This window comes from Pongo pygmaeus, chromosome 13 (genome assembly GCF_028885625.2).
Source record: "Pongo pygmaeus isolate AG05252 chromosome 13, NHGRI_mPonPyg2-v2.0_pri, whole genome shotgun sequence".
Classification (NCBI taxonomy): Eukaryota; Metazoa; Chordata; class Mammalia; order Primates; family Hominidae; genus Pongo; species Pongo pygmaeus.
Window position 1 is genome coordinate 69,355,967 of NC_072386.2, and position 13,746 is coordinate 69,369,712.

Here is a 13,746-nt window from a genome sequence, read left to right on the forward strand (position 1 = left end):
CTGGGATTACAGGCACATGCGCCACCACGCCTGGCTAATTTTTATGTATTTTTAGTAGACACGAGGTTTCACTGACTGGTCTCCAAACTCCTGACCTCAAGTGATCCATCCCCCTCAGCCTCCCAAAGTGCTGGGATTACAGGCCTGAGCTACCGTGCCCAACAGGACTAATTGTTTTTAATTCCTCCTGTCCATCCTACTCCTTGCTACCAAGTTTATTTTATGAATAGCTTTGCCCAGTAATGGCACACTCCCTTTATCCCTCAAAAATCCCTTCAGTCAATTCTGGGAAGGTCTCAGGCTGGCATTCCGGTCCTTCCCTTTTATAGCATTACATTGATTTAATTATATAGAGATATAGATCTGGTATGTTTTTTCAGACTATGCTTGGTCAGTTCCTCCATCCACCTACTGTGTGGTTATTATTGAATGAATTCCTGGATTAAAACCAATTCAAGGATTTCCCAGCTCATTTTACCTCATCCTTTTGGAACTTTTGTTCTCTGCTATTCTTGCTGTCTGGAATATTTTTTCCATCTTTCTCTTTACTTGATGGTATCTTTTCATTCTTTAAAAACCCATCTCTATTACCATGTCTCTCCCTCATGCAACATGAACTCTCTTTCCTTCTCAGAACACTTCAGAATACTTTCCATTAGAATGTGACCTGATATTGTAGTCACTTCTGTACTTTTCTCTCATCATGCTAACTAGATTGTTAGTCACTTGTGGGCAAGACCAGGTGCATTACCTAGTTTTGTATTCTTAGCATGACGTTTGCGTCAGAGTATATGGATGGGAGGTACTTAACACATTGTGCATTAAATTAGAAACAGAATAGCCCTTTGCGCCTGGGTTTCTCTGATTCCTAGCAATGTTGACTTCCCTCATACCTTCCAGGAGTATTTGCTAGTTACAGTCAAAGATTTTATCAAAATCTGATAATAAGTATGTACTAGAGCTTTATTATTTCCAGTTCTGAGTGCCTTCTATGTATACTAATAGCAAACAGAGGGCCACATTAATGTCATTAATGAAAGCAGGCTCTTGGAATTCATTTGGACTCTTTGAAAGGACTCTTTCCAGGAACATAGTAGGTGCTCACAGAGTGGGTGCGGCTGAGGTGAAGGCTGTCCTGTTGAAGGCCTTGAAGGAAATTGTGTGCCTGGTTTCTTAACTATTTAAAATCTTAGTGCTCTTTAATAACCATTTAGTGATTCTAGACTAGAGAATGAGATGACTTTTCTAATAAATTATCATTAAGAATGTATAACACCATCTAAACTTGGAATAATCTTTCTTTCTCTTCCTTTAAGATTTAGTCTTCATGACCTCCTAATTGCTAAATCAATTAGCCTTTTTCTCCGTCATCATCCCTCAGAACCTCAGCCTTTCACGAGCGTTACTGCCACCTTCTCCTTGTCTGAACTGAAATCTGGCCGTCTCCTGACGTCACCCCTTCACTTGCAGCCCTATACGGGGTGACCTTTCCATTTCATTCACTGACCTCAGCTCCAGCGGTGGGGTTAATAACAGCTGTGGTTGCCACCCCTTCTCCAGCCTCTCCATGAACAGAACTTTTCTACCTGTTGATGAAAACCTTGCTCCTTTCAGGCTCGTGCCATTGGACTACCCCCTCTTCCACCTTGTTGGGAGTATTTCCCCAGTGTATTAAAGACTTGATACATGGCTGAGAGTCTTCCACTACCCAGAGGCTGCCATAATCCTGGTTGACTCTGGTATCTACAAAGACAACCCCCCAGTATCTTCATCGTGGTCTTGGACCCCCTCATCTCTAGTGAACATCTGCCCTCCTCACCTTCAGTTACCTGTATTTACAGGTTCACAAAGAAGAGCTTATCATCACCCCTGTGTCACCTCCAGATTCTAAGTATCCCATCCAGTACAACCTACTGTGGCTCCAGTCAGCCAGAGTGCTCCACGTTCTATTTCCAACTTACCACTATCTCCCAGGCTTTAGCCACTGCTTCTCCTCTAGATTACTGTGTAGTCCCCGGACTAGTTGTCTTTCATTTTGCCACCTACACTCCATTCTTCACCCAGCAATCAGAAGATCATTTGAAGACGTTAACTGAATCATGTCACTTTTTTTGCACAAGTCTCCAGAATCATATCTGTACTCATCACAGCTTATATGGCCCTTTTTAGTTTGGCCTTGCCTGTCCCTTCACTCTTATATCCTATATGCTCTCCACCGAATGCACTCTGGTCTCCTTGCTTCGTTCTGGTCAAGGCCTTTGCATTTGCTGTTCCCTCTGCCTGGCATATTCCCCATTACTTATTTGTAAGGCCTGTGTCATTCCTTCAGCTCTCTGCGCATATGCTGCCTCTTCAGAGAGGGCCACCTGACTGCCACTGTGTGCTCCCCTACTCTCTTTTCTCTGAAAATGTGTGTGTATATTTAATGGTATTTTCCACCGTCTGAGGTTACTTATTTATATTTATCTGTTACCTGTTTTCCTCTCTAGGATGTAGACTAGTGGAAGGATAGGGACTTTGTCGGTATTGTTCACCTGATTCCCCAGCACCTGATGGTAACTGGAACATATGAGACATTTAGGAAGTATTTGCTGAATAAATGAATAATTAGCACGCTTTCTTGCTCTGGCCTTCGAATTTGCCATATTCCTAATCATCATACTGTCTTCAGACAATTCGTACCCATTCTTTATATTGCAGCCCCATTGCCATTTTCTCTGTCCTTTTCACTCTGTCAAATTCCTAGACTACCACGCATTGTTCACCGCACTGACCATCTGACATTTTGATAGTTACTTATGTGCATATCTCACTAATGAATGTGCCCCTCAGGCTGTAATTTCAGGAGAACAAGGTATGTGCATTTCTTTCTTATTCCATTCTTACCATAATGCTTGGCACACTGGATACTCAAGAAATATGTGTTAAGTGAATGAATCGTAGTAAACTGTCATGTGATTGAACATCTTCTCCCCCTTTCTATTTTATTATCGCTGCTAATAATCTACTTCCATAACTACTCTGGCCGGAGATTCCTTAAATGTCCACGTTCTTTGGGATTCTGTATCTGGTGCGCTTTTCACTGCATAATCTGCTCTGGGATTCTTCTTTCCGTTCCCTTAGTTTCAGCCATCACTTCTTTATGGATGATTTCTAACCTGACCTCACTCCTGAATCACAGCTGTTTGGATTTCTGCCCTGAAGTTCAAGAAAACCAATTCCTTCACCTCCCCATAGGTGTACCCTTGAGTTATGCTTCCCTGTCATCTTCACTAGGCAATGCAGTCTACCTAGTCACCCAGGTTCTTAGCCCTAGGGTCCTCTTCAGCATCTCTCTCTCAGGTCACACATCCAATGTATCTCCAAGTCCTGTTGATTTGATGCAAGAAACGTCTTCTGTCCATTGGCTTCCTAGCTTCCCACCTCCTTCCCCTCCAGCAAGTCTCACATACTATGTTCTTCTACAACACTCTGTAGTCTGCAGAGGAAGTAAAAGCCCGCGACTGTCTGGTGCCCTCATCTTCCACAGCCACAATGCATGCTTCATTTTTTCTGGGAGCATTCAGGTAGTTGAGGACCATTCAATAATGGACTGAATTTTGATGAACATGGCCAGCCTGTAAATTTTTGCATTAAGGAACAATAAACTGTTTTAATTTAATTCTACAACTTCCCGCAGTTTGGTCCAGCTTCCTGTCCTTTGCGCACCCACAATGCTTTCCCTTGGTATGTCTTTTGTAAACTATTTTCCATAAGCAGAGCAGATTCCCAAGCTCCGTGCCCAAGTAGAGTAGCAGCTTTTCCAAAATGGGCTGTTGCCTATGATAGTCCCCAAGATAGGCCCAGCTGCCTCCTGCCTGCCACTGGCGTCTTCTGCTTCCAGAAACCTAACATGCGTCACAACAGCCTCACTCGTCCGTTCCTGACTTCAGTGCCCTAAAAATAAAAATGAGTCTGTTGGGGGAGACGCTGTTACTTAAGTTGCATTTTAGAACCAAATGCTTTCACCACCTGAGGGCTTTCCCTGGAAATGAACTGGAGATGGAACTGCCAAGAGATAACTCACAGGTGGGCCTTTGGGGCTGTCAGGACGCTTTTCTAGGTTCTCATTCCATTTGGATTGACTAGGATTTGTGATTGTCAAGTCTGATCAAGATTTTAAAATAGGGCTTTATCTTTTTTTTTTTTTTTTTTTTTTTTTTTTTGGCACATCTGTCATTTCAACATCTAAGCCTAGAGGCTCTTAACTCCTTAAAGCTTCCTGATTTTGGCCTACTCATCTCCCTTAGTAAGTCCCTTGCCGGGAGTGAATTGATCTATAGGCGAGATCTCATCACAGGCCTCTGATTCATCCAAAGGAGAAGGCAATGCAGGTTTATAGAGCATCCCTGAAAGGTGGCTACTGCACTTGACGTTGGTTATCTCATTTAATTCTGTGAGGTATAGGTAGTGTTCTCTTCATTTTAGAGATTAGAACTGCAGTTTAGAGATTCTAAGTAACTACTGATGTCCCACAGCAGCTTGTACAGAGTCAGCCTGAGATCTGGCCCTGTAGCAGCCTAGCTGTATGATTCTGGAAATTATGTTCTTTACACTGTATGGGCAAATTTGATTTGTTCGTAAATCACAAGCAGCACTGAAGGTGTTTTATTTCTCATCTCATTACACTGAACAGTTAAGTGACATTTTTTACATTCCCCTCTTTCTTTTTTCCTCTCCATTGCCTTAGAGCGTACTCCTTCCATGTTAGCGCAGACGGTCAGATGCAGCCTGTCCCTTTTCCCCCCGACGCCCTCATCGGACCCGGAATCCCCAGGCATGCTCGCCAGATCAACACTCTCAACCACGGGGAGGTGGTGTGTGCGGTGACCATCAGCAACCCCACGAGACACGTGTACACAGGTGGGAAGGGCTGCGTCAAGGTCTGGGACATCAGCCACCCTGGCAATAAGAGTCCTGTCTCCCAGCTCGACTGTCTGGTGAGTGAACATGGATGAACAAGACTTAGACTTTCATTCAGAAAACAGGAGGGGCTGATGAGAGAACTGTATGTATGAGCAACACCACACAGTATTGATCCCAGGTGGATAGTTGCTCTTCAGGGGACTGTGATCTTTCACTTGGAGGTGTGTCTTTTGCTTCCTAGACACACAGTGATCTAGTTCTTCATGTGTGGCATGTGCACCATACTGATTTCATTAACTCTACCTCCCATGGGAAAAGGCAAACCACTTGTTTTCCTCTCTGATGGTTAAGCGAACTAAGAGCCCATACAGTGACTATGAGCGTGCACCTAATTATCATCTGTCACATGTAAAGAGTAACTTACTGCCTCATGTGGCAAATACTAGATAGCCCCTCGGCTGCTTCATTGGCCTTTGTCCTTGAGTTCCTTAGGAAATGTCAGTTTAGTAGAATTTTTGCTATAGCATGAGGCTACATCAGTTGAATATAATTAAATATACATAAGATTCCCGTAACCTCATGAACTAGGAGGAACTTTTTTTTTCTGTAACTTAACACTCCATGATCAAGTCTTACCTCTGGTGTAGCTTTCATCAAATGCATGATGCCCTTTAGTCACGTAATGCAGGCCCAGGCAAAAGGAACAGACTGCCAGGGATCTACCCCCTGAAACTTTCTTGACATCAGTAGCAGGACCTTTCAACAGCAGAACTGAAACTGAGTCTACCAAGGTTCCAAGTTTGGATACTCCAAGACTGTGAGAGCTCCTGCATTAGTGTACGTGTGTATCTGTGTGTGCAAATGATGCAAGCAGTTGGTTAATTTGGTGGTGGTGGGAGTGGGTCTAGAGCTTTGCATTTTGATGCTAATTAAGATTAAATATCTCAGTACTACATTTTGTAGATCAAGTTTAAGTACTTCCCTAATTTCATGTAATCTAGCATTAATCCACTTTATCATTGTCATAAGTATAAATGGCTCATTAAACCAGGAGGGAACACAATACTTTTATGGATTTCTGCTCTCATGTTAATGCTGTTTTCCTTTCCTCATGAGTAATCTCTTGATGGTTTTTGTCTCTACAGAACAGGGATAACTACATCCGTTCCTGCAGATTGCTCCCTGATGGTCGCACCCTAATTGTTGGAGGGGAAGCCAGTACTTTGTCCATTTGGGACCTGGCGGCTCCAACCCCACGCATCAAGGCAGAGCTGACATCCTCGGCCCCTGCCTGCTATGCCCTGGCCATCAGCCCTGATTCCAAGGTCTGCTTCTCATGCTGCAGCGATGGCAACATCGCTGTGTGGGATCTGCACAACCAGACCTTGGTCAGGTAGGTTAGCAGGATCTGTTACCAGGTTGTGAGGAGGAGCCAATTTTACCATATTTTGCCAAAGTGCTGTGTATATAGGTATGGGTGTGTATGTGTGTGTGTGTGTGTAAAGAGATACAATTATCTTACTAAAAATTGTTCAGAACAGGTCCATTTTAAGATGTTAAAAATAAATTATCAGTGTGAAAATCTTGTTTTCTGTAGTACTTGAACTTCATAAAATGAGGTCTTTTTTCCTTCCTTGACTTATACTAAAGCATCACCAATTTGTTTTAATAAAATGAGGTCAAATTTGACATAATTAATGTATATAAAGTTTCCATGACCTCATGCGCTCCTTGGACATCTGTAATTTGCCATCTGTGCTTGCTAACAAACAATTATTGTTGATAGAGCCTCATTGAGAAGATTCACAGTGTATGGTACTGTCTTGAGTGCCATACACATCTAACAGGTTCATTCCTTCAGCAGATATTTAGCAATTCCCATGGGCCTATGCACTGTATTGGGTGCAACTCACTCTGAAATGGTCTAGATTATCTGTTGTCCCACCTTTGAGGTTGGATAGATATAACTTTACAAATGAGATTATAAAAGATTGGTGTTGGTAGATGGGAAAAGCTCTGAAATGATTTTCTAGGTGTCAATACCTAAGAGATTAGCAAGCAAGTAGAATGATCAGCTACAGGTATGAAAAGGTTGTAACCAGAGGTAGCTACAAGTCAGGTGTGTAAAAGAAGAGGGCTTTACTATCTGTTATTTCAAAGTACTGAAACCTATAGATTCCAAAACAAATAATCGCTTTCATTGCTTATCAGGCAGGCTTTTATGAGAAGCTGCTTCTAACCCTGTTTTCTCCTGGTGACCTTGGTACATTTTGCCATGAGTGATTCCTGGGCCAGTAGTTCACACTGAGTGTCTTTCCAGGTGCCTTAGTTGAGAGCCTCGCCTTCCGTCTTGCACAGCCACCCACAGACACATTGCTGCTCACTGGCAGGACTGGTTCTGTCGCTCCCTGTGCCATCCCCAGTCCTTCTTTAAAGGGAAAATTAAATTCTCTCTCCCTCATAGCACAGTGATAGAATAGGTCTCAGAGTATATCTTTAGTTAGTTCATATACATGTAGGCGTGTTTTCTTTTGTTAATTTCAGAGATTTTTTTCCCATTAGTAACATCAGTCATGTTTTCATGAAAAAGTAATTTGAAGAATTCCTAAGTATTCAAAACCAAGCAAAAAGTACAAGACATGTGGCATCTCTTTGTATATGCTTTGTTATTACTTTGAATAATTAGAAACCATAATAAACCAAAATGAAATCTACAAATAAGGCCTGCACTGAAATTGAATCATCAAGGAATTCTAAACTGATTTTAACTAAAAGCTAACTTTTCAAGGGCTTTCCCTCCATTTTGACATTTTCAGGCAATTCCAGGGCCACACAGATGGAGCCAGCTGTATTGACATTTCTAATGATGGCACCAAGCTCTGGACAGGTGGTTTGGACAACACGGTCAGGTCCTGGGACCTGCGCGAGGGGCGGCAGCTGCAGCAGCACGACTTCACCTCCCAGGTATGATCTGTGGCTGAGGCATTTTAAAGATACAGTTTTAGGCGGAGGTGGGCGGATCACCAGGTCAGGGAATCGAGACCATCCTGGCCAACATGGTGAAATCCCAATACAAAAATTAGCTGGGCATGGTGGCGTGTGCCTGTAGTCCCAGCTACTTGGGAGGCTGTGGCAGGAGAATCACTTGAATGCGGGAGGCAGTGGTTTCACTGAGCTGAGATTTTGCCACTGCACTGCAGCCTGGCGACAGAGCAAGACTCTGTCTCAAAAAAAAAAACAAAAAAGATACGGTTTTATGAAACATATCACCTACTGAAAGAAGACGCAGTTCACTTACCGTGTGATGATGTCACTTTTGACTCTGGATTAACCACTTTGAGGTCTTATTACTTTGAAATCGCCCATTTGACTTCGGTTCTCCCCTGTACAATTCAAATTATCTTGATTTTCTTCATAATTTAAGTAGTATCTACAGAAGAGATAGTACCTCCCAGATAAAAGAAGCGTGTCCACTGTGGCTGCTGTCACCGTCACCTGTTTTAATTCTAGATCTTTTCTCTGGGCTACTGCCCAACTGGAGAGTGGCTTGCAGTGGGGATGGAGAACAGCAATGTGGAAGTTTTGCATGTCACCAAGCCAGACAAATACCAACTACATCTTCATGAGAGCTGTGTGCTGTCGCTCAAGTTTGCCCATTGTGGTAAGCAAGCACCTTTTGTCCATTTGTGTTTTTATTTCCAAGTCGAATCCTTGAGTTCATTACCATGCCCCTCTTCAGAATTCTATTACTTCCTGATACATGCCTGCTTCCCCAACACCATGTAATTTTCTGGCATTAATCCACTTTAACCTTAAGGATTAGTGACGCATTAAATCCAGAAAGATAGGCTTTATTTTTGAAGTGAAAGTTATTTTTTACAAATGGATGAGTTTTCTGTTAATAGTTTGGTGTTCTATAAAGCAAATCTTGGTGTCTGACAGAGTAACACAAACATTGCCTTTTTCAAAACCCTTTACCTATAGGCAAATGGTTTGTAAGCACTGGAAAGGACAACCTTCTGAATGCCTGGAGAACACCTTATGGGGCCAGTATATTCCAGGTAACATGGTACTTGTTAACTACCACTTATGTTTGTTTAATCAAACTCTGTGCATTCTCTCAGATTAATAATGTGCAGAAGTGTCCTGGGAGGTCAGAGCTAGTATTATGCACATTGTACAGAGAAGGAAACTGTGTCCAAGGGGAGGTTAAGTGTCACAGCAAAGCTGTGGAGCTGGAGATAGTCCCCAGTGTTCTGAGCTCAGAGCCAGTGCTGTGCCTGATTCAGTGCTCACTGTTGCTTCATCATCAATCCCTTTTTGGAGTAGAGGTTTTATGTCTTCTGAGAATTTTGTACATGTATGTCTTTTTTAATTTTTAATTTTAAAAGTTGAGCATTTTGCTTAAATACACTCTTGTTAGTAGTAACAGTTTTTTTATTTTATTTTTTCCAAAGAAGAGTGTTATGGAAAAGTTTGATAAAAATCAGTTTTATAAACTTTTATTTTTCCTATTGACTCAGTGGAACTTTGTATAGCTTGTGAAATTATTTGTAGAAGGACCAAATTGTAGACATAGTACACATATATGCATGTGTGCACACACACGCTCTCCTCCTCTGTCCTACTAGTATGTGAGAATTTCATAGGCAAGGTGAAAGACTTGCCTTTATTAACCTTCTATATTTAGGATGTTATTTCCTAGTGTTCTTTTTTAGAAGCAATATAATAGACTTGCAGTTTTCTTGACCAAGTGGTATTATCATAAAGTAGATTAATTCCATCGAATCCAAAATAGTATGCAAGATAATCAGTAGGACAAAAAAAGCCAATTGTTGCAGTCATGAAGCTTAGAATTTAATACAGCATTTTTCATATCATGGATTATCACTTGTTAGATAGTCCCAACTGCGCTTTAAAAAAAAAAGTAGTACATTTTTTATAGTAAGCATAAGTACTATGTCTTTAAGTGTTTAAAGTATTCAGAGTCCTGGTTAAAATCCTGTGTTGTTTTCATTTTAAATGAGCACAGTTTAGTTAAAAATTAACATTGAATCCTTCATACTACAGTTGAATATGGTATACAAAATTCTGTGGTATGTTTTTCTTTTTAACTGTTGAACCTCTCCCCTCTCGCAAATTTGTGTTACATTTTTACAGTGGGAACATTAGGCTTTTTACTGGGAATATTTTTACATTCTTCTTTTTTTTTTTTTTAATGTGTTTTCAGTGCCATTTCTCATATCTGATCTCACTGAACTCTGCTGCATACCTCTGAGGTGGTAGACAGGTAAAATGTCTACCTGTTTGCTATTGTAAGGAAACTGAGGTGCAGACAGGTTAAGTGACCTGTGCTGTTTTCCACAGCTCAACCTGACTCCAAGCCATCTGTGTGAAGTTGAGGGTTTTTCATACCAATAACACCCCGTCTTAATGGGTAGAATAGGGTTTGAAATAAGGTCTTGCTTTGCCAGCAGAGGTGCTCATACCATTGGCTTGCCTGCCTACCTGATGTCCCCAGGACAGAAGCCTCCTGACTGACCTGGTGAGGTGTCGCCAAGGGTGGATCCGATCCACCTCTGCCATTTTAAGAAAGTGCCACGTGGTGGCTCATGCCTGTAATCTCAGGCATAATTTGGGAGGCCAAGGCAAGAGGATCTCTTGAGCCCAGGAGTTCGAGACCAGCCTGGGCAACTTAGTGAGTCCCTGTCTCTACAAAAAAAGTTAAAAAATTAGGTGTGATGGGACACACCAGTGTCGTAGTCCCAGCATCTCAGAGACTGAGGTGGAAGGATTGCTTGAGCTCAGAAGGTCGAGGCTACAGTGAGCCATGGTCACTCCACTGCACTCCAGCCTGAGTGACTGAGGGAGACCCTGTCTCATTAAAAGAAAAAAAAAGCAATACTGTCCATGACCACCTTTGACCTTTCCTTGACTGGGCTTCTGTTTGGTCAAGGAGCACATTACATTTGCATTTGCTCTAAGTCCTCCATACTCACGGGATTTTCTTTCAGTATTTAACATTTTTGATTATATGTTTCTTTCCTAGTCCAAAGAATCCTCATCGGTGCTTAGCTGTGACATCTCCGTGGATGACAAATACATTGTCACTGGCTCTGGGGATAAGAAGGCCACAGTTTATGAAGTTATTTATTAAAGACAAATCTTCATGCAGACTGGACTCCTCCTCCTGGTAGCACTTTGCTCTGTCATCCTTTTTGTTCACCCCCCATCCCCGCATCTAAAACCAAGGATTTCAGATACTCATTGCAGTTGTGGAGTTTAATCCCCTTTCTTAACCTCACTTCCCACTTGCTATTGAATTGTGAATAGTCATTAAAAACCTGTGATACCAAATCTTCAGCTGTCTACTTGGAAGAACATGGAATAAGCATACTTAACAGTGAACAGAATCTTTAATTATGTATTATATCTGTAATATATTTATTTTGTTTAAAGAAGGCTTTCTAACAATGACTGACTAAATAAAGCTGTCTGCTCCTGCATTGATAATGAAGGTGCGTTGTATTTGATACCCCTCCCCCCCTTTTTTTGGCAAAGGAGGGGAAAGGAAGGTTTAAAATAATTGATTTAAAATGTCACTAAGTGTAGACTGATGACTGTATAGAGATGTGAAATGTATAATTACACATGGAAGCAATATGTTGCTGTGTTGTTATTAGGTTTTTTTGTTTTTGTTTTCTACATCTTTTAAAGACTTTTGGAAATTTGGCTGAACAATTAGAACACAACAGGCCAACTCATACTCATTTGGATCTATTTAGACAACGTTAACCAATATATCTATAGCTTTAGATTATATTCGATAAAAGTAATTGGACTTTTTTTCTTTTTTTGACTCGTTGACAAGTGTCTTTGTAATATGTTTTTAGTTCCCTTTTTTGTTGTATTATAGGCAGATGAACAAATTAAATTTGGCCTCAAAGAGAGAACTTACTCCCTTCTGGATATTTTTGCCACGTTTCTTTGCAAAAGGAGATATATATATCTTTAGTCAGTTTTGTTGTTATGAGAAATTATGGGTTATTTTGTGGCATGCTCTTTGGGAGCTGCACAGTTATGGGGAGGACTCCCACTGCTGTGCAAGTTAAGTCTTTTACAAAACAAGGACAGCAGAGGAGGGTCTGCAGAGACCTCCCTCTGAAAAACACAAAGAATGGACTCTCTCCTGGGATGAGGACTTGCTTTCTTTACCTCCGGTTCTTTCCATGTCTTAGTTGGATGTCCCTGAAATGGACACAGGCTGTGCCATTGTGCCAGAAACATTGTGTTATCTTTTATGTTGTTGTTGTTGCTGTTAAACTATAATATGTGACTTCTTTTTTTATTATTTTTTGTTTGAATGCTTTAAAAATCTTTTAAGTCTGTGGATCTGCTGATGTACAGTGCCTTTGCTGCTATGGATCAAAATCAAAAGAACCGTGTAGATATACTTTATTGTATAAGTAGAAAATTACTTAATTTCATACTAGAAATGGATGGATGCTGCAAGTTGAAATGGACTGTCCACTGACGTTCCTAATGTGGTAGCAGAAAAAAAAATGGTGTCTTAAGTGCTTAGTGTTTGATGTCATTAACAGTTTCGTAAAACTCTACAGTGTAGAAAGATTTTGATACTAAACTGTGCATTGTACATAGTTCTAATGCATTGTATTGACCACCAGTACTTCTATAATGGTAGATTGTTTGTGCATTCAGACTTTTAAGCATTAAACATAAATAACTTCTAGTATGCTTATTTTTCTAATTCTTTGTCTTGATGACATTAGTTCATTTTTTATCTTTGGCTGTGCCACTCCTATATATTAAAAATGCCTAGTTTTTTCGAGGGAGATTGTTGTTAAAGTAAAGTGGTTTTTTTTGTTGTTAAAGTAATGTGGGTTTTTTTCATTGTTGCTATTTTTGTTTTGGTTTTGTCTTTACTTGAGAGGAGCTAGAAAAGGTAGGTGATAGAAGTTAACAGTGACCAGTTGGTGCTAAATATTTATTGAGTACCTCTTTGATTTGTAAAAATACTGCCTACCAAAAGGTTATCATGTCCCTCAAACCCTTGATGCTTTAGAGCTATGCTGTTCAATATGGTTACCCTAGGCATTTGTGGCTCTTTATATTTATTAAAGTTAAATAAAACTAGAAATCTAATTTACCAATCACACAAACTACATTGCAAGTGTCAAGTAGCCACATGTGGCTAATGGCTACCATATTGGACTGGACACATGAACACAGCCTTTAAGTTAGCCCACGTAAACCATTGCCAGCCATTTGGATTTGGGAAGCATTTCTAGCATAACACACTGAGGTCTTTACACCAGGCTTCTTGGGCTGCTACTGGTTGGGTGTATGAAGATTCAGTATAAGGAGGAGTTTAAATTAAGAATTCTAAAGTGCTGGGACTCAAAAATCTGACATTTTAAGGTTCTACTAAGTAGGAGGATTGGAAGCCCCACAGTGGTCTGGAGGGATCATCTGTAAGAGATACTTCGGTTGCTGAGTTAAGTACAGTATTCATCAATTGGACTGGAAGCCGCACTTGCATTGTGATACCATGTGCGTTGTTACATCAAATGATGACACACAAGGCATTCAAGGCTGGCTGAAAAATTAAAAACCATAAAAAACATGGGGGTAAGTGATCATCTTCAAAGATGTGTCCCTAGGCAGAATGATGGAGTTTATGTTGGACTGGGAAGGAATAATCTTCAATATCTGCTACATACAGAGCACTGTACTGGCTTATATTACATATTATATATATATATATGTATAATGTATATATAATATATACATACAGTATTAGCCACCTGCCCATTATCTCAG

General features: G+C 40.8%; 1 protein-coding gene across 12 annotated transcripts in view; it reads left to right on the forward strand.

Moving 5' to 3' along the window:
- Positions 1–12,658, forward strand: part of LOC129044250 (transducin-like enhancer protein 4) — a 155,729-nt gene extending 143,071 nt beyond the window's left edge. For all 12 annotated transcript variants that reach the window (XM_054502024.1, XM_054502041.2, XM_054502038.2 and 9 more), the window contains 6 exons: positions 4,730–4,979; positions 6,051–6,298; positions 7,722–7,869; positions 8,416–8,566; positions 8,890–8,966; positions 10,955–12,658. In XM_054502024.1, the coding sequence (XP_054357999.1) occupies positions 4,730–4,979; positions 6,051–6,298; positions 7,722–7,869; positions 8,416–8,566; positions 8,890–8,966; positions 10,955–11,062 (982 nt within the window). In that variant the 3' untranslated portion in view covers positions 11,063–12,658. The remainder of the gene's footprint in view (positions 1–4,729; positions 4,980–6,050; positions 6,299–7,721; positions 7,870–8,415; positions 8,567–8,889; positions 8,967–10,954) is intronic.
- Positions 12,659–13,746: the final 1,088 nt, after the last annotated feature.